Source organism: Rhododendron vialii, chromosome 11a (assembly GCF_030253575.1).
Source record: "Rhododendron vialii isolate Sample 1 chromosome 11a, ASM3025357v1".
Lineage (NCBI taxonomy): Eukaryota > Viridiplantae > Streptophyta > Magnoliopsida > Ericales > Ericaceae > Rhododendron > Rhododendron vialii.
Genome location: NC_080567.1, coordinates 33,722,733 through 33,744,289, shown reverse-complemented (window position 1 = coordinate 33,744,289; position 21,557 = coordinate 33,722,733). Strand labels below are relative to the sequence as shown.

General features: G+C 37.7%; 2 protein-coding genes across 3 annotated transcripts in view; one reads left to right on the top strand and one right to left on the bottom strand.

The window, feature by feature from the left end:
- The window catches only part of LOC131307258 (malate dehydrogenase, glyoxysomal), a 50,982-nt gene that overhangs the window by 7,943 nt on the left and 21,482 nt on the right, over positions 1–21,557 (top strand). The gene's annotated exons all lie outside the window — the stretch shown is intronic.
- LOC131307257 (nucleobase-ascorbate transporter 7-like) lies at positions 1,941–8,052 on the bottom strand. The gene is made up of 14 exons (XM_058333665.1): positions 8,004–8,052; positions 6,168–6,265; positions 5,876–6,052; positions 5,679–5,779; positions 5,508–5,583; positions 5,169–5,228; positions 4,427–4,617; positions 3,980–4,076; positions 3,617–3,703; positions 3,444–3,502; positions 2,992–3,083; positions 2,816–2,893; positions 2,414–2,574; positions 1,941–2,306 (listed from the first exon to the last, which is right to left on the bottom strand). Exons 2-14 carry the CDS (start codon positions 6,225–6,227, stop codon positions 2,091–2,093), a joined length of 1,455 nt encoding a protein of 484 aa, XP_058189648.1. The 5' UTR covers positions 6,228–6,265; positions 8,004–8,052; the 3' UTR covers positions 1,941–2,090.

Here is a 21,557-nt window from a genome sequence, read left to right as displayed (position 1 = left end):
CACAAATATCAATACATTTTTTTCAGATATCAATGCACATTTTTACCTATTATCTTACCCCGTTGGGCGGATGTTAGAATAATCTTTGTTCTATTCGATAGTATGATTCTTTATCTACGTAAGGAAATTGCATTAATCGAAATTGTTACTTGTGCGATTGAATCGTATTTGTTACAAGAGGAATGAGCCTTAGAACTAAGGGTCATCATTTAGCCCGAAGACCCGTGGCCCTCCTGAAACCCTCCCGGCCCATCGGGCTTTTACCCGGCCCGAGCCCGTGAAACAGGCGGCCCGGCCCGGCCCGTAGTTTGTAATGGCACAGGCTTGGGCCTATGAATTTTACTCGGCCCGCCCATAGGCCCGGCCTGTGAGCCCGCCCGTGGTACCCGCCACGAGCCCACCCATTAGCCCAAAATTCCACAAAATCCTTTCTTTTTTCCTTTGCTCAAGGAAATTTAAGTCTGCCCGCTAATTGGGCTAGCCCGTGAGCCTAGCTTGGGCTTCAATTTATGGTAGGTAGCCCGGCCCGCAAAAAAGTAAAAGCCCGATCGACCCGGCCCGTGGGCGGGCTTGGGTAGTGACTTGACGGGCTAGCGCGGCCCGGCCCGATGATGACCCTTAGTTAGAACTTAGACTTTATAGTTTTCGTCTTAATCTATTTTTGTGGGGCTCATCACGAAACAGAGACAAAATAAATAAATAAAATTGCCTTGAGGCCAAAATTATGCCTTTAACAATACAAATGGCTTTTTGACAATTTGGCAATGAATTGGATTAGAGTGGAAGATGGTTTTTGAGAATTGGAGATGTTCTAAAGTAGTGTGGACACTTTCTTAGCTAGATTAGCTGCAAATTGCACTCTTAATACATACTGTACATCTCAGATACAGAAATTGAATTCTAGTAAAGGTACGCAAAAACAAACTAAATTAACGAATACAAATTGGTGACATATTATGAAAAAAAATTTGATTACTTTGTTTGCTTTGTTTTATGTCGAAAGCACGACATATTAGGGGTTGTTGACATGGATCATTGGGCTTTGGGTCAATACATATTCGGGAGGACTTTCAAATTCACATATTGTTTACTTATTTTTAATGATTCATGTGCCTAAATTCGTGCACTTTGACTAATCTTGAGAGATCAATTTCATCGTTCACTTGCAAGGTCCTAATTAAACCTAGAACAAAACGCAAATCCTAAGTCTCAGACATTAATTATTAGACTAGGTTAACCTCTACGGGGTTGCAATATACTTGGCAAGGGACAATGGTAGAGAAGTTTTTCATTCCAACTCAAAATAATGTCAGCAAGGCCAAGTTCTTGTGTTTCCTTCACTTCATTCACTTTAAAAAAAAAAAAAATTTGCGGTGGGGTGATTCGGTCGGTGCTGAATGGGTCGGATTCAAATTCCAAAATCTAGACCCCTTCCAATTAAAAACCCCACTATTAGAGCATTTGAAGGCATTGGTGCGCCTATTAGCTAGCTAGCTAGGCTTTTACAAGTTACAACCATCAGAAGCAGCAAACTCATTGCAATTTTCAGAACCCAATATGCCACAAACATCATCAATGATTCTCGGTATTCATATATAGAACCCATAATTTGAATTCTTCATCTATAGTGTTGTTTGTATAATATTGTGTAGAGCCATGATGTTAGGAGCTCGAGGGTGATTTTTCATCTCATATTGTAATCTTCTATTTTTCATACAGTGGAACATCTCTCTCCATGGAGCAGATATTGGGGCCGAACCACGTAAACTCTTATGTGTCTCATTTGCGTGATTATTTTAATTTTATTGGGTACGCTTCCGTTGCGGGTGAGATCGCAGAAATTTCCTAACACAATGATTCTCAATATTCATATATAGAACCCCATAATATGGATTCTTCTTCTGTAGTGTTTGTCTGTTGGTGGGTAAGGAGAGATTCACTCACAAACAAACTCTACTTTTATTCATCTTTTAACTTAAATACAACTTATTAGAGTTCAACTTATATGCTGCAAACATCATGGCAAAATAAATTGAAGTAGTACTATATATTTCTGTATCTTCGTTTCTCTACTGCAAGACCTCCAAATTCTAAACGGATGGAAAGCACTCACTGAGGCCTAAAGGTAGGGAATAGAATTCTGGGTCCTCTTCGAAAGCACTCGTGATCGCGTCCCACCAATCAGTCTCAATTTCAATCTCTCCATTATCAGTACGACCCGGTGGAATAGTGCAATCCAAAAACACCGCGATCATAGCTGCTACTGTGGCCGGGGATGTGAAAATGATTTCCACAAATTTGTAAAACTGCAAATAATGGTGAGAAATTCATTCGGTTTCTTCAAGCACGAAAATATTTGCGACTACTAAAATTCATTCGAGTTAGAAAGGATAAAATTGTATTCACAACATACCCAATTTGCATGAGTGTGAACAGGACCACGATCGGAAGTTCCCATGTAGCCATAGAAGTATTGTGGGACTGAGAGGCCCATGAAGATTGAAAAACCTACTATGAACAATGTTCTGAGCTTGTTGAGGTTGCATAATTGAAGTAAATCAAGACCAGCAGAAGCTGCACCGGAATGGTATACCACAGTTAATTTCAACATATTGTTGAACATAAAACAAGCATTTAAAAATGAATTGGAAACGCAAATGACTATCATGGACCAGTTGAAACATGCATTTTGTACTTGTCATTCCTTTGTAAGAGATTTCTTTTCCAAACAAGCACAAGTTTTGGCCTTTTGGGTAAACATAAAGAAATTTCAGCAGTTTTTTCTCCAACGGTTAACAAGATAGAGAATTCATACTCTCGTAGGCAAACGAGATGCATTGCAGAGCTGCAAAGATCGGCAATGGAATAGATGCCAAAATAGCCCCAAATTTTCCTATTAATTGATGATACAGTCGCACAGTTAACCCAAATTTAAATCATAACTTCAATTTTGCAAATGATGTTAGAAGAAAACATGCAACTATAACGCACCAAACACACCAAATAAAAGCATGAATCCCGCTGATATTTGAACCACTCTTCGGCTTCCAGATCGCGTTAGTGCCAAAAGACCTACATTTTCACTGAACAATTTGCAGAATATAAGAATCTAAGATTGGTAGGAAAATCATACTTGGATGAGGACATCAGCTCCTCAGTCGACTATTCTGCAAGATTAATCTAAAACTAATGTAGAGGAATTGAAGGATCGTGACACTTTGATTGGTCACACATAAACCATAAATTTTTCCAAACAAATGATCTACACATGCATTTGTAACTAAAGTAAGCCATCCCTCTTGCAGCGACCTATGGATGTTGCAAATTCATGGTATATCAAAAAGGTGGCTAAATTAGTGATTGGAGTAACAAATGTATTCATAGAGGTATCCGAGGGGTAGCCAGAGTGATAAACCGTATGGTTCAGGTATTAAACTTCTTACACTGATACAGTGGAACCACTTGCAGTACCAAATGAACCATCCAGCAACCAGCCTATTCCCTAAAACACAAAAGGCAAGAAAATGGGAAAAAAATTGGTTGAGTCAGTTATGATGAAATTAAATGGAAGATAGACAAAGGAAACATAATAATCTATCATAGGGTCAAATGCTACCAGCCACCCTGCACCACGGCCGAAAATAGAAGGTGGTGGAAGTGTGGCACTCCCAAATCTTGCTGCTGCTATACTTGCACTAGTAGACTGCAAAAACAATCATCCGAGGGGATAAAATTAGCGTGTATAAGTTCAAATGCTACTTGAGGAAAATAAAAATTGTGTAACTCCTTAAGGAGTCCTTGGGATAACATCCAGCTCATCTGTTGTAGAAATAAGCAACATGGTACAATCATGCAAGGTTCATATATAAGCAAGCACCTTCCAACCTCACGTTTGTTCCCGATGGAAAAAAACAATAAAAAGAGATGGAAGCTATATCTAAAACAAATGGCTACTGATATACAGGAGAAAAAAATCAACCTCAATAAGAGCAACAAGAGCTGCAGCTATCATCACAAATACATCACCGGCATTAACACTTGGAGTCCCCCATTGCCATGGATATGGAAAACTTATCCTGTAGGTTGAGAATCAACAGGAACTCTTATAAGGGCAAGCACAAAACACGGGAGATGGTTCGTTGTTTTCAGACAAACATGAGTCTTCAATTTGCTACAGATAAGATTCCTAGTATCCAAAACGCAGAAGATCCTGACAGACATTAAGTTTTAAGTATACAAGATGAGTCAGTCAAAATGGCTTAAGATGTTGACATCATATGCGAACCAGACAATGATATAATGAAACTGGTATTAAGTGGAAACAAACTATGAATGTAATTTAGGTTGGAATGTTAATGTATTATGAATTGATGCCTTAGATTAAGAGATGAGATCAAAAGAAACGCTAATTCAAGAATGAGCTTACCAAGCAGCACCACTAACGAGCCCAGATTGGTCAACACGGCAACTGACTTGGGTACTTGAAGATTTGTTTCTGTATGCACCTGATGCAGTAAGAAGTGCTGCAAATAGCCATACAATGGCTATTGATAATAGGACAGCATATCGTTCAAAAAAGCGCTTTCCTATTTTGGTTTCTATCCGATGAGGAATATACTGCCAAAGATTTAGTTACCCAAATCAGTATTACCTCAAAAAATTCTTGTTAATAGATTTCCAAAGAAAAAATAAATCAGCAATTTCGCACCCCAGACTTAAATGAGATCCCCTATTTATAAACTAAATGGTAGATCACTTGAAATAAAAATAAAAATAAAATAAAAAACCTAATCACAAAACCATATAGGTGTAGAGAATTAACCACAAAAGAGGCCAAGATACACTGCATACTGATGAAACCCTTTTGCACAAGCCATCCATGATCACAACCATTTCAGGGTCATACGTAAAACATAATCCTAACTGTGTTAACAACTCTCAGACCATTGGCCTTTTGATATCATGTTCTACTTTCGTTCTTAATATTGATTTCTCAAACTTCCACTGCATGCCGATATGCTTGGTCCAAGGCCTTTTTGATTGATTTCCAGACACGCTCATTTCATCATAGCAGAGAAAATAGAATCAATCCAAATCACGGTATAAAAGATACTATTAGATTTAGATAGGAGTTGGCTGGATTAAGAAGTAATCTAGAAAAAGCACACCTGAGATAGAATAATTAAGATAATCAACTCTGGAAGCCCAATCTCAATACATTCTGCCAGCTACGTACAATCATCAACCAAAAATGGAAAGACAAAATAAGAAAATGAATACCTTTATATTTAATAGAATTTTAGGAGGAAAAAAGCTACTACATAACCTTTCTACATGAAATATCAAATCTCATTGGTACAATTAAATTACTAAATTCAGCCTCGATGAAAAGGCGATAGCTGGCTATATATAAGATTACCCTTCTAAACGTAACTGGAACATAAATGTTGAGTTGCTTATCAACCATCTTATTTGTGGTACTTGAATGAAAACTTAAGAATTCCTACCTGAGGAAAACCTTTAGTGTAGAGCCCCAGTCCGACAAGCGTTACCAAAGGAACAACAGAAATGGGCGTGATTAACCTTTACTCGTCCAACAAATTCCAAGTGTTAATTTAAATAGATTTCACATGAACGCAACATTTCCTTACACAATGTAACTTTCTTCGAAATCCTACCTCACAAAGATTCTCCAAATACCAAAGAAACCAAGTAATATTGGGATAATGGATGCAATCATCACAGCTCCTTGAATCCCTCTCATCGACTTTTCAAACCTCTGAAGAAAGTGACACCCAAAGTAAACAGATAACACTGTAAAAAGTGCAGAGGATCGACGCATGGAATGGGGATTGAATTGATTGACTAGTCTCACCTCCAGAGGATCGACGCATTTGCTATATCTATCAGATAACAATGTGAAAAGTGCAGGAGCAATAAATGAGTATGAGGGACCTATCACCACTGGAAGCCGAGTTCCGAACAAAGTCTGCAATAGAGTGTTCAACCCCGCGACGAATAGCGAGGTTTGTATCACTTCAGCCTTCTCCTTCTGCCACAAGGAAAATAAGGCCCCGAAACTTAAGTTTATACAATGGGAATACTCCCCAGAGGAGATAATAAAGACACAAAAATGCTTGTATAAGTAACTTTCACATAATTCATACCTGGCCACCACCCATCAAAGGAACAATGATGGAAGGAATGATGACAGTAGTCCCCAGCATTACCACAAGGTGCTGAAAACCCAGAGTAATGGCCGTAGCTGCATTAAGATAGATGACGTTAGAATCGAAGTTTTTCTGCTTAAAGAAGTTGTCGGGAATGTTGCATGAGAAATTTATTCTCACAAAAAGAAGTATATTGAAGTAAAGGAAAAGAAAATATATTTTCTTGTGTGAGTGTTCTGTTGACAAAGAATTTTGTAAGAAAACTAAAGGGCCCAAAACTAAAATTACATTTTTTGTGTGGATCAATTTTGCAAAGAAATGTTGAAAGTTCAAATTCTTGGTCTCACGGCTTTCTTGGTAACTAACCACTATGAGCAAGTCTACCCTTGTGCCAAATCTCATAAAATCGTTTTTGCTTAGGTAAATTTTTTTTGTTGTTTTAAAAAAACAAATCAGAAATGTCATTTTCGGTGCCAAATTTGGTAGTTGTCAACCTTGCCATATCATCCAAGTCATTTAAATTATAACAAAAAATGAGATGGGTTAATTCAATGGTTTGGATTTAAAATTGTGCTTAAATGGCACCAAATAGGTGTAAAAACACTGCTATTTTTTACTCAAATTTTGCAAAGCTATTTCCTCCTCGTAAATTTGCAATTATGCCATAAATGAGGCTTTTTTTTAAATTTATTCTTAGATTTGGGTTTGCCCATTGACGCTTTTGCTCAAGTAAAAGTTTGATATGGTATGAAGTACTCCAATGGTCAAAATTAAATCTAAGCACAAATCTGAGTTTGAGAAAAAAAAGAAGGTAACGGCCAGAGATGCTCTAAGAGAGCCATAATTATATCTAACCAAAAGCTTATTCTTCCTCTCCTTTTTTTGTGTATACATCTAACCAAAAGCTTTACAACACCAAAGAAGAGTTTTAATAATCAAATGAGAAAATCATAATCGAAACACTTCAGGAATTTGTGAGTTTTTTAGGGAACTAGTTGAATTGAGCAAACTTTTGAATTCTGATCAGGGATGGCGCAAACATTTTAATACATCAGAGAGAGAGAGAGAGAGAGAGAGAGAGAGAGAGAGAGATTCCTATAAATGATTTACATACATAAATGTGTATATGATATACAAGAGGTAGAGGATACAAATATCTAGCGAATACATGGATAATGAATCATTAATGTTATCAGCAGGTGAGTATGCATAAAGGAGAAATGCTGAGGGTAGTAAAAACAGAGGAATACTCAGAAGAGAAAAAGGAGTAAAAATCTGAATCCATGTGTGCATGGAGAGAGAGAGAGAGAGTAACCGAAATTAGGATTACCGAAGTCAGGTAATGACGGGGACGGGGACGGGGACGGGACGAAGACCGGGACCGGGACCGGGACCGGGACGGGGACCGGGACCGGGACGGGGATGGGGACGGGGACCGGGACCGGGACAGGGACGGGGACCGGGACGGGGACGGGGACCGGGACGGGGATGGGGACAGGGACCGGGACCGGGACGGGGGCGGACACGTGTCCAGGCAGGAGTACTGGCACAAGCACGGACACGGACATGTGCCCGAGCATGGACATGGGAATATGTCCATGTCCGTGCTCGGGCCTGGGCACGTGTACATCTCGATCTATGTCTGTTCTCGTGCCCGGGCATGGACATATGCCCGAGCATGGACATGGGAATATGTCCATGTCCGTGCTCGTGCTTGGACACGGATACATGTTTATGTCCGGGCACGGACATGTGTCTGAGCCCGGGCACCTATCAATCCCCAACCATTGCTTCAAGTTCAATAGGTTCATGAAGAACCTTTTCTCTTTCTACCTTCTTCCTCTCCAAGAAGAACAAGAAGCAGCAGCAGCTAATGCGGAGCTTGTGAATACAACTCTCTTTCTCTCTCTCTCTCTCAGTAGGCAACTACAAGAAGCTGGTGGAGGATCAGGGGAGAGAATATAAATAGAGCAAGAGAATATAAATAGAATGATGAATGGGAGGGAAGATATTAGGCGGGGGAAGTTGTGAGTCGGTGACTATTAGTTAGAGCTCCACAACGACGCTGTTTCTTCGGAGAGCAACAACGTTAACTATCGCAAAAAAGGCTTTTTTTTTAAAGAAAGTTAACTCTCTCTCTCTCTCTCTCTCTGTTGATTACTTTTGTCATGGAAAAATTTGATTTTAAGTGGACAGTGGAGAGGTTGGTTATCACTTTTTTTTGGAACATGGTAGCTTTACAGCCGGCGGAGGACCCACATTCGCTTGTAACGTTAACTCGAAACAAAGACAATTTCAAATGGGAAATGATTTGAAATGGCAAAACTAAAAAGGCCCTCCTGCTCTCTTTTCTTTTATTCTGCACATTCTGGTGATTTTTTTGACCTTTTTAAACCAGAAATGATACCCACACAGATGAAAAATGCACAGATCTTGCACAGATCGAGATGTTGGGCCCACTATGGGTTCTACACAAACGATCCGATCCGTTCATTAAATTTAAAATATTTTTTCAAAGGCCCTCGTGAAAAATCAGCTCAATACGGTACCTATAAATACTTGATCCAATCATCTAACGTTTTGTTCAGTTTTAGATCTGCACGAAAAGTAAGATGATTGGATCGAGTGCTTCTTGATATCGGATTGAGCTGATTTTCAGCGAGAGCCCTTGAAAAAATGTTTTAAATTTAATGAACGGATCGAATCATTTGTGTGGGACCCGTAGTGGGCCCCACAACTTGATCAGTGCATGATCTGTACGCTATTCATCTGTGTGAATAGCATCCCTCTAAACTTTAAACTAAGTTTTGGCTGTTCAAATCAAAAATTAAAGAAGAACCAGTTATTTTGGAAATTTCCTTGTGCATGTGCAGCGTCCCTCTCTCTTCTTTTTTATTTTTAAATCTAAAACTGTTTATTATTTCTTATCTATCTTTTACTGTATAAAATTTTGTATACTAAAGATCTACTCCTAGATATCTACTGAAAAAATGTTAATTTAATAATTAACAGTATTAAAATTGTTAATTAACACTATTAATTTAATGATTAACAGTATTTTCACAATTAACAGTGTTAATTAATGGATTAAAATTATCAATTAATAATCTTATTCATAATTAATAGTATAAATTTACAATTAATATTGTTAAACTAACAATTAGCAATTCATAGAACACATGCCCCATACACAATTTACACATCATAAAATATCACTACTCATAGCGTAAATTTTTTTTCCTTTCAAATTGAATAATGCAAAAAATAATAACGTACTCCTCAAAAATTAATTTTTTCTACACAATTTTACCAAGTAGATTTTTAAAAATATAAATTTTATAAAAAAACAAACATATATTGTAACGCCCCGATTTGTGGGAACGTTAATTTAATAAATTTTCCACATTTATTAAATAGAAAGAAACATAAACACTTTGTTTGGTTGAGGTTTTAGAAAGTTATTTTTGAGAGTTGAGTGGTAATTAGTGGAGAGAGATACAGAGAGAAATTTATTGAAAACTGTGTCGAGAGTAAAAGTTACTCTCAAAATGGTGAACCAAGCGGAGTGAAAGTCATTACAAGCCAAATTATCCCCAAATTTCTGTTACACTTATTTAAATAGATAAGTGAGGGGTACTAGGGTAACTTCTACTCCTTTGGATGTCTGTCTTCTTCTGCACTATTCTGCTCAGTATCAAACTCTTTCAAATTATAAAATTCTCCATGTTCGTCTCTAAACTCTGGCATAAGATGCCAGGGTCATAAAAGTAACACCGTGAGCAATTAAACCCAATAGCCAACTCTTACCCCTATTGTCACGCCCTCGATTTTCGACTAAAATAATAATACATATTCTACAAACAAAAGTCTTTTTCTCAATTATATTACCATTAAATGTCAAGCCAATCCAAACAAAGAATCAAAGTCTCTTCTTCTTCTCTCTAAATTTTTTTTTTTTTACACATAGTCTCCCAAACGTATTCCATTAAAAGGTCTTCACAATAATCAAAGAGAGGAGTTTATACCTAGCTTTACATATGTTCTAACCAAAAGATACAACCTTCAATTGTGAGTAAAGTACACAACATGAATTAGACTAGATGATAAAACACCTCCTTCATGATTCCAATGAAGCTCTCAAGGGACGTCTCAATGTGCACTCCATGCAATCCAAGCTAAGTTTCATGGCGAATGGCGAGTACCTGAAAGGATAGGGTGAGCTACACTAGCTCGTAGAGATATCCATACCTAAATTATATGCAGAAATGAAGACTGATCCCAAGGAAAAACGTTTTCCAAAAAGCATATTTGTTTTGTCAAAAAGTGAAACTCAAAATACCATACTCACGCTGGAAAATGTTTTAACTCCTTTTATCCAATACTGACGTTCCCACCCACACACGCACGTCTTTTACTCAACCGATATTAGGACAACAAGCTCCAATGACTTGGGAAGTCGATGAGATGGAAAATAAGCTACTATCGACATCTCAGACGATCTAAGTTACCAACTCAAACTAACATTTCAATCGTAGTATGATGCTAAATAATAACAAGATTCTCCGTTTTCACTATGTCACATGTTTCAATTTCATTTCCGGACATTAAGGACCCCGTGCGTCCCATATTCGTTCTGGCATCACACCTTTCGGAGGATCCGTGGCTTTCTTGTGCCCTTCCGGGCATTAGGGACCCCCGTGCGTCCACTGAAATCCTTCCATTCAATTCCGGGCTTTTAGGACCCCCGTGCGTCAACTAGAATCCTTTTGATTCAATTCCGGGCTTTTAGGACCCCCGTGCGTCCACTAAAATCTTTTTATTCAATTCCGGGCTTTAAGGACCCCCGTGCGTTTTATTCAATTCCGGGCTTTAAGGACCCCCGTGCGTCCACTAGAATCCTTTTGATTCAATTCCGGGCTTTTAGGACCCCCGTGCGTCCACTAAAATCATTTTATTCAATTCCGGGCTTTAAGGACCCCTGTGCGTCCACTAGAATCCTTTGATTCAATTCCGGGCTTTTAGGACCCCCGTGCGTCCACTAAAATCATTTTATTCAATTCCGGGCTTTAAGGACCCCCGTGCGTCCACTAGAATCCTTTGATTCAATTCCGGGCTTTAAGGACCCCCGTGCGTCCACTAGAATCCTTTTGATTCAATTCCGGGCTTTTAGGACCCCCGTGCGTCCACTAAAATCTTTTTATTCAATTCCGGGCTTTAAGGACCCCCGTGCGTCCACTAGAATCCTTTTGATTCAATTCCGGGCTTTTAGGACCCCCGTGCGTCCACTAAAATCATTTTATTCAATTCCGGGCTTTAAGGACCCCCGTGCGTCCACTAGAATCCTTTGATTCAATTCCGGGCTTTTAGGACCCCCGTGCGTCCACTAAAATCATTTTATTCAATTCCGGGCTTTAAGGACCCCCGTGCGTCCACTAGAATCCTTTGATTCAATTCCGGGCTTTAAGGACCCCCGTGCGTCCACTAGAATCCTTTTGATTCAATTCCGGGCTTTTAGGACCCCCGTACGTCCACTAAAATCATTTTATTCAATTTCGGGCTTTCAGGACCCCCGTGCGTCCACTAGAATCCTTTGATTCAATTTCGGACTTTAAGGACCCCCGTGCGTCCACCAAAATCCTTTTATTTCACATCTCATATTACCACCTAATGGACCCCCTTTGTGACATCTCCATTAAGAGTCTAATTTGCAAATACTTATAAAGATCCTCATCTTTGTAGTACCCATCAATGCTTAACAACCATGCACTCATGCCAAGTGATTCACCAAATCCTGTTTAACTCACTGCAAGTATCCCGCAAGCCCAAAGACACAATCTTATGGAAAGACATCGAATAATTTACACATCGCGTCAAACATTCTACAACTTAATTTATCATCGATCGTATCATCCATCTAATCCATTTTCTATTCCAATCGTTTACAAGTATTTTAACCCTTATGCTCACTAGTTCTCATATCCCAATAATTAATCATCTAGATCAACTCATCATATCCCCACATATCCAATAGGTGAAATCAATCATTCACACTTTAAGTTCTGACTATATCCGATCAAATAACATAAATTTAAGAACGACATTTAAACCATTGAAAAGTAGGCTTCTTCTTCTTCGATCCGAAGGTCATACATCAAAAAGAAACGGAGTTCGGGTAGCCTTAATACGGCCTTATGATTATGGCTCAACGTAACCATGAAACTGGTGCAAAGGCAAAATTTGGGTCAACTTTGGATGCAAATCTGTTATCGCTCGGACATACCCATGATGCATGGCATGTATCGTTGGAAAGCTCTATGTGTCTAGTTTCTAACAAAACAAACGGTGTGTCTTTTCGAGTCCCGAGCTAGGAGTTATGGCCATTTTATCAAAGTCCGCTGGTGCTGTCAGATTCTACGCGGGAACAAGTAAAATTGATTGAAAAATCATAACTCTTTCATCTTAAACCCAAAAACATTGAAACCAACGCCAAAGGTTGCACTACTACAAGCCCTACACTCAGTAAAAATTCCAGGTTCAGAAACGAGAGGAGGTTAACCCAACAATCAAAAGAAAAACCGATTCGCAACCATTTTCGCACCAGTCAACCAACCCTGCTTTAGAAATTCACCAAAAATTGTATATTTAACCAAATTACTTGATTCCAATGCCAATCTCTTCTTAACTTAAATATGCAACTCCTGTAAAAGACCCAAAGCCACCCAAAATGTTCATCATGCCCAGAAAGTTAAAAGAAGACAGCCACGCACAGATTCGCACATCCAGCAAACAGCCAGTATTCAAAAATCCATAACTAATTGTGTGATTATCAGTTTTGCATGATCTTGGTACCAAAATCTTCGTATTGAAACGCACTTTAACAGTTATGAAGACACCAAAAATTGATTCCTAGCAGAAGAGCCCCAAAATGACAGATTACCAGAACCCACGAAATTTTCAGCATTCACTAGATTTATTCAAGACTCAAAATAGATGATCAAACTTAATCCTTGCACATCAAACCAACACTTAACACATATAAAGAAGGCAGGAGATCTCTACCTCGAGGGTTAGAAGCAAGCCCGAACATGGAGGAAACCTCAAAGTGCTCCGATCATGATTCTTCTTCGATCGATAGGGAGATCTCGTCGCGTAGAACAACTTTAGTACTTGGGATTTTTCCGAAATCTCATTCTAAGGCGATGAAATCGAAGAGAGAAGTTTGGAAGAGAGGTGAGAAAGAGAGAGAGTCGGCCGAGAGAGTAGAGAGAGAGAAACGTGTGTGTCTGGCCCGGAAAAGAAAAGAAATATAGGTGGGGGAAAATTATCCCCTACACACACCTTCACTTATACACCCATGCATATTACACTTGCACCCCGAACTTCTAAATTCTAGCACATTCGACATCCAAACTCATTCTCCATTTTATATCACAACTCATGCTTTCATAAAACATAAAGAATTATGAAAATAAAATACGGGTCTCTACACCTATGTCTCATACACTAACAAAAATAACATATAACAATTTATCAAAAACAAAATTGAGCATCACAAACATAATCAAAGGTGTCGGTGTCTTTCAAAGTTATCGCAGCATATCACAAACCGTGTCGTCATTTTCCAAGTATCAATTCCACTTTTCATTTTATTTTCTTGAGCACTGGTTCCACTGACCATTTTTCAGGACCTAGCGGGCTCCCAAACTAAGTTCAGATTTTGCCACCCAAAAGCACTGATTCCGCTGACCGTCTCTTTCAAGACCTGCCGGGTTCTCAGTCTTTAATCATTTCCCATTTCATAACGCATATACGGCACTAGTTCCGCTGACCATCCTTTCAGGACCTACCAGGCTCCTAGGCCACACACGCACACCCGAGCCATGATTCCACCGACCATTCTCTCAGGACCTACCGGGTTCTCATGCTTACACACACACACTTGAGCTATGATTCTGCTGACCATCTTCAATGGACCTACCGGGTTCTCATGCTCACACAATCATAGACTTTAACATTTCATTTTCTCATTTCTTTTCGTATTCTATTTCTCGTTTCTCGTGTTTCGTACATATGCATCATTTTACACGTTCACATTATTCTTTCAAAGCTTGCTAAAGTTATGCGGTAAAATAGATTTCTAATTTGATGTGATTCCAATTTCATTAACATCAAATACTATAACGGCACATAATAAAGGAGTAACATCTTGTTGGTAAACACACTTGATATTTTACAACTAAAGTTAATCACATACACAAATGTGGCCTACATCCTAACTAAGAAGGATCCCAACAAAGTCTCCACCAATGGGATAACCGATTACGAAAAATATACTCATCTTGAATAAGTTGAGCAGTATAATGCAGATGAGTATAACTGTCGGTATTATTTTTTAAATTGCCTTACAGATCAATTTTATGATTATTATGATACTACTTACTCCACTACAAAGAAAATTTGGAAAGCCTTGAAGAGCAAATATGATACTGAAGAGGCAAGTGCAAAGAAATATGCAGCTAGCCGTTTTTTCCGCTATCAGATGATAAATGGTAAATCTGTTCTGGAGCAAGTGCAAGATTTCCAAATGATTGTGGCGGAGGTACGGTCTGAAAGCATCAAAATTTGGGACAATCTTGTGGTGGCAGGCATCATTGACAAATTACCACCTTTGTGGAGAGAGTTTCAGAAATCAATACGCCACAAGCAAAAGGAGACGTCCCTGGAGACTTTGATTACCCGCATCCGAGTGGAGGAGGATGCTAGAGGCCAAGATGCACTTATGACTCACAAAGGTAATGGACATGTACGCTCCACCACTAAGGTAAATTTAGTTTCTGCAAAAAATAACTTACCCAGAGGTCAGTTTCCAAAGAATGCTTATTTAAAGCCAAATAAAAAAAACTTCAAAAATAAGGGTAAATCTTGCTATAAAATACAAATGAGAAAAAATAATTAGAACCAAGGACCCCCTTCACAAGCACAGCAAACTGCTAATTTCATGCGATTCTAATTTCATTAACATCAAATACTATAACGGCACATAATAAAGGAGTAACACCTTGTTGGTAAACACACTTGATATTTTACAACTAAACTTAATCACGTACACAAGTTGGTTTCAAATTTTCTTTACCTAGTTTCTAAGTCATGCTTTTCTTAGTAAAAATCAATAAATGACAGTGAACCAACTGTTCTAGCTGTCACGCCCTAGATTTTAAACATAATAATAATAACATTTTCAATGAAAGTCCATCGCAATAATACATCATAATACCCCAAAATACTTTCCATAATTCATTTGAGAGAACAATCAAGTCTGAAAGTTTACAATAATGGCACTTCAGCCCCAAATTCTTAAACAATAATCCAAAGAGAGTAAGTCAAAATAATGTATTGAAACTACGATTACATCTCCCAAAGGATTTTACAAAACATGTCCTGGTAATTCCTCAGTGTTAGCTTTCAAAGGGTTTTCCAATCAATGCATGCACAACACTACATGCTACAGCTCTGGATTTATACCTGAAAAATGAAGGATTGAGCAAACACGCACCCAGTAAGAAAGTCTCTACAAACCTTGTATGCAAATGAGAAGATTTTGACACAAAACGAATGAAGTTTGAGACAACAAAAGGGAATGCAAACGAATGCCGACTTCATGTTGGAAACTCAAGACTTAATGAGCACTTCACTTACCATTGATCGATCTAGTCAATCCCTTAGTTATCTTTTACATTTCCCATTTCCGTTCGATATTTCATTCACACACTTTTCCGTTATGTGTCTTACATTCCGGGTCTTGTGGACCCCGTACGTCTCCCATCGATTCCCCAAATGTTAGATCAAATAACTCTTTCTCCACTAACATCCTGAACAGTGGATTCAAGAAACTTTCCGGGTTTAGGGCCCCATATACCCAACAATACATTTACGGGTGCTCGTGACCCCGTACATCCACTTTACATTCCGGATGCTCATGACCCCGTACGTCCATCTTAAGTTCTGGGTACCAAGACCCCGTATGCCGATTACGATCCTTCTTTGCTGTATTTGTCACATGTTTTCCTAAAACCCTGATTTCATGGTTTAAAGGCCAAAAGGGAAATTGACATTATGTAGACGGTCCGCATCTCATTTTCATATTTCCATTTTGTTTCTAAACTCGTTACCTCAACTCACTCCCCATACTACATAGCATCGAGTGTTCATGAATCTCGTACTTACACAAGGTGTCATTTCGATTCAATTAAAGTTCATATGGAAGTCAACGTCCAATTATACCGAACTAGGGGCGAGGGATGCAAAGATACTCCATGAACTCAACGGATACGATTAGCAACATTATGGAGTGATTTGGAAGTGTTTAGAACAAGTTAGAAATGATCGGGGGCCAAAACCAAGAAGTATGGAACAAAAGCTGAAAAACTGTCCATTATGATCTCGTATCGATACGGCAAAACGTCGTATTAATACGGAATGCAAATCAGAAATTCTGAAGTATGGAACAAAAGCTGAAAAACTGTCCATTATGATATGGTATCGATACGGCAAAACGCCGTATCGATATACGGAATGCAAATCATAAATTCTGAAGCTTCTGTTTTGAAATGGTATCGATACAGCAAAACGTCGTATCGATACGGGAATGTTACGAGCAGCTTTTCTGCAGATTTTCAAGAATTCAACAACAACAACCAAGGCACGATTTCATGTACAAAGCCAACTCATAAACATACAAAAGAGTAAGAGAAATGCCTACCTCGAAGTCGAAGAGCAAACACGCGAAGAGATCGGGCCTCGGCCTCCAAAATCAACCCAGAGCCAAATACGGCACACCGAGCTTCTACCGACACGATACGAGCTCTAATACGCAAAGAGGTGAAGGATTTGAGGTCGGTTAATGAAGGGTTGACGTTGATTTGTTGGGGTTTTGAGTGAGAGTGAGAGAGAAAGAGAGAGCCGATAGAGAGGTGGGAGGCTAGGAGAGATGAGAGAGGGTGAGATTTGGGATTTTTATCCCCTACGCTCACACACTCACCCTATATATACTAACATATATACTAATCACACTTGCACCCCCTCAACTTTCAATCTTCTCACATCGACCCCAAATCATATAATTCAATAAATCCCTCATTTATTCCATATTCTGACATTAATAAATTCTTTAAATAATTTTCAAAAAATATGGGTCTTTACACTAGCCATATAATACCATTCTAAGTTTCCAGGTAACTTTTCATTTTTATACAATTAGCTTAAAAAAAACCGATTTCTTTATAATTAACAAAGATTATAATGATCATACTCTAACTACAACATTTTCAATTCCAAACATCTGAATATTTAGCTATGATAACTTAGATTAACATCCTCAATTCTTCCAACAAACTAATATGCTGGTAATTAGAAGCTCTCTATTTTTTTATAGAACAATACTTTTTAAAATCACGTAGCACTACTATATTTAGGGGAGAAGATAAGAGGTTTCTACCGTTCTTCTTAGCAGTAGAGCGGCTACAGAATACGTCGGGTGAAAATGTGGGCGAAGTAACGTCGTTTCGGCTTAACCGAAGAATAAAAAGAAAGTAGTTTTCTTTTTCCAGAACACAAATATTTCTAAAAATTTTGAAAATCAGGATCAAAGGGTGATTTGAGTGGTGTAGGAAAGGTGGCAAGGTGATGGTGGAATTGAACTAATTTCTTCCTCTTTTTCTTTTTCTAGTTGAAACCTCTCGCTCTTTTGCTCTCCAAACTCACACTAATGAAGCATGTGAGAAGTGGATGATTGGTGGTGTGTGTGTGCGCTTGTGAATGTGAAAGGGCATGCCTATTTATACTAGTGAATGAAGAATTTAGATCATATCTAGAAAATCAAATCAAATCTAGATCATAATCTTATATAATCCTATAAAATCTAACAATATCTAGCAAAATCTATATAATATTTAATAGAATCCAATCCAATCTTATCCTAATCATATCTAATAAAATCCAATCAAATCTTAATACATCTTATAAAATCTAAGGATATCTAGGAAAAATCTATATAAACTCTCTAGATTGAGGGAATTACAATCTTAGATTGTATATTATATCTAGATTTTTTTAGGATCCTAACTAGATTTTGAATATCCTAGCTAGATTTTTCTAGGATTTTCCTTAAGATAAAAATTATGACTTCTCTTTATCTATATTTATACACCATGATTATACTTGGATATCAATCTCTCCCACTTGCTAGGATTTGTAAAAAAAATCTAGGTTAGGATTTGCATGTACACATATATCCATATAGCTTTACATATTTACTCAATGGGATTTTAGTATTTTCTTTTAAATAATACATAAAAAATAGGAGACTACATCAAAAACTAATAATTTTTTCTATAAATAATATCACCTTCAATATTGTAGGGCATTTTACCTCTAGGTTAGAGCTAGATAACGAATACGAAACACGATAACACAGCACGAAATTAGCAGGTTAGGGTTGAACATTTCTAACACGAAACACGAAAATGACACGACTCGAGAACACAAATTCTAAATGGGTCGGGTTCGAATTGAACACGCGAGACACAAAATTAATATGATCAACATGATTGCTAATTTGTGTCACCCATTAACACGAACATATATATATATATATATATATATGTATATATATGTATGTATGTATGTATGTATAATATATGGTTTATCTGTAATTCTATATAGAGTTGGACAACGGACACGATAACATGACACGAACCGGACACGAAATTAACGGGTTAGGGCTGAGTATTTCTGACACGAAACATGAAAATGACACGACTCGAGAAACACAAATTCTAAATGGGTTGGGTTGGGGTTGGGTGGTTTGTGACACAAACCCGACTGACACGACACGAACACGACTCAACAAGACCTGTTACCCAGGTCTACTCTAGGTCTAGAAAATAGAAAGTAATTTCTACAAAGTCTCCTCTAATTAACGAAATACTAAAATCCTATGAAAGTGCCTAAAACGTTAACCCCTAGGGCACTCTATGAAAGTGCCTAAACATTAGAGTACCCTATAAAAATGGCTAAACCCTTAGGGTACCTTATGAAAGTGCCTAAACTGTTAAAACCCTATAATAGGAAAGTGCACCCTAAAACTTTTATGAAAGTGCCAAAACCTAAACCCAAGGACTCTATGAAAGCGCCCAAACCTAAACCTTAGGGTACCCTAAATCTTAGAGTATCTTAAAACCTAAAATCTTAAGGTACCCTAAAACACTAGGGTACCTTAAAACACTAGGGTACTCTAAGATTTTAAGATACCTAAGAGTACTAGGGTACCACAAAACCCTAGCATATCCTAAACCCTAGGGTGACACTTTTATTAATGATAAATGTATTTTTGTAAAAGTGGACCTAATAGTAATTAAATATTCCATCTCTCCTTAATGCGAATTAAATGTGACTTTTCTGTACTTAAAGGTAATTTTCTCAATATTGTACTTGTTTGGTAGACCTCCTTTTCGTTAAGTGGATTTCAGAAACCTTTTTTTTTTTTTTTCCAAATTTTGATATATAAAATTAAAACTATTTCAATTATAAAATTTAAAATAAAAAGTGAAAAGAGAGAGGAGAGAGAGACATGAAAATGATGGCAGATTACTAATCGCCCCCCGTGTCAGACCCCCCTGACACGGGTCCACTGCTTCTCCGTTTTACCCTTGACCCCACCTCCCCTTAAACCGAAAATACCCCCACTTGGGCCCAAAAATATCCGAACCCATTTTTTGTTATTTTTTTATTTAATTAATAATGTTTATACGCTGTAACTTTTTTATTTTTTATTTATTTAAAATTATTTTAGTGCTCCGATTTTCAATCCGGTTAAATCGGTGAAACAATCTTGTTTTTTTTTTTTTTATCATTTTATCTTTAATGATCATAATGAATTTTTGGCCTCGTAGAATCAAATATCTCTTACGGCTAATCAACGAGGGCCCTAGAGTTAAAATTTAATTATGACTATTTAGGATAAAATGATCAGGAAACTAAAATCTTTCCATAGGTTCAAACGGATTAAAATTTAGAACACTTAATTTTTTAACTATATTTTTAAATATATAAACTGTCTAAAAAGGTTTAAAAAATTAAGTGTTCCAAATTTCAATCTGTTTGAACCGGTAGAGAGATTTTAGTTTTCTGATCATTTTATCTTAAATGGCCATAATTAAATTTTGACTCGAGGGCTCTCGTAGATTAGCTCTAAGAAAGTCGTAGAATTAAATATTTCTTAGGGCTAATCAACAAGAGTTCTAAAGTCAAATTTAATTATGGTCATTTAAGGTAAAATGATCAGGAAACTAAAATCTCTCCACCGGTTCAAACTAATTGAAATTTAGAACACTTAATTTTTTAACTATATTTTTAATATATAAACTGTTTAAAAATGTTAAAAAAATTAAGCGTTCCGAACCGACACGGCCACGTGGCATTCCACACAAAAGACAAACAACTATACGACAACTAAATAAGAAATAGAGTAAAACCCCAGCGGAAGACTTAACATTAATAACAACCAAGGCGTCTACAATAATTACAAATTTGCATTGTACAAACGATACCCAACATATTTACAAACTTGAAGTCAAAAAGTACTTGACAACATTAGCCACAAAATGAGTTTAGCAAAAGTACGAGTTTGACCCAATACAACAAGTTCGACCAAAAATACCAACACTCGATACTAATACAAGTGTCCCCAAAACGTCGACCGATAGTGGACCAACTCTACGGCCACCTGTGACCTGGCAATCCAAAAAGGAAAACCAGAGTGTGTGAGATATAGAATACATTCAATAAAATACCACACAACCCGAAAGAATATCTCACTTGAATGTAATTCACATAAACTCAACACAAGTACTCAATTATATAACCACATGTATAAGCATCACACACGCAATGGCACGTCTGCCACATTCCCATGTAACCAAGGCATTGTGTCCCGCACACCACATTCCCATTCACCGTTAATTAGACGGCATGGCCCACGATATGGTGTGACTCACTCCACAACCCTTTAGCGGTTACAATCAACACCCAATAAACATATATCATTAGCTAAATCTCAAATAGCATGATATACAATCACCACCTTGTAACATCTCATTGAACATTACCATATCAAACACACTCACCTTCGTATCGACCAAAGTATGCCAAACTAAGATTTCGGCACCTCTTGAAAGACCGGCTCTTTACCTAGCCACAAGTTAACTCATATTAGTTACGAATTCCACGAATACTCGGCACAAAGTTACAAAGCTAACAAGAAGCTAAACGATGACTATCGAATACAAATATGTCCATGTCAACACCTAAAAGTGTCCTAAAACATGCTTA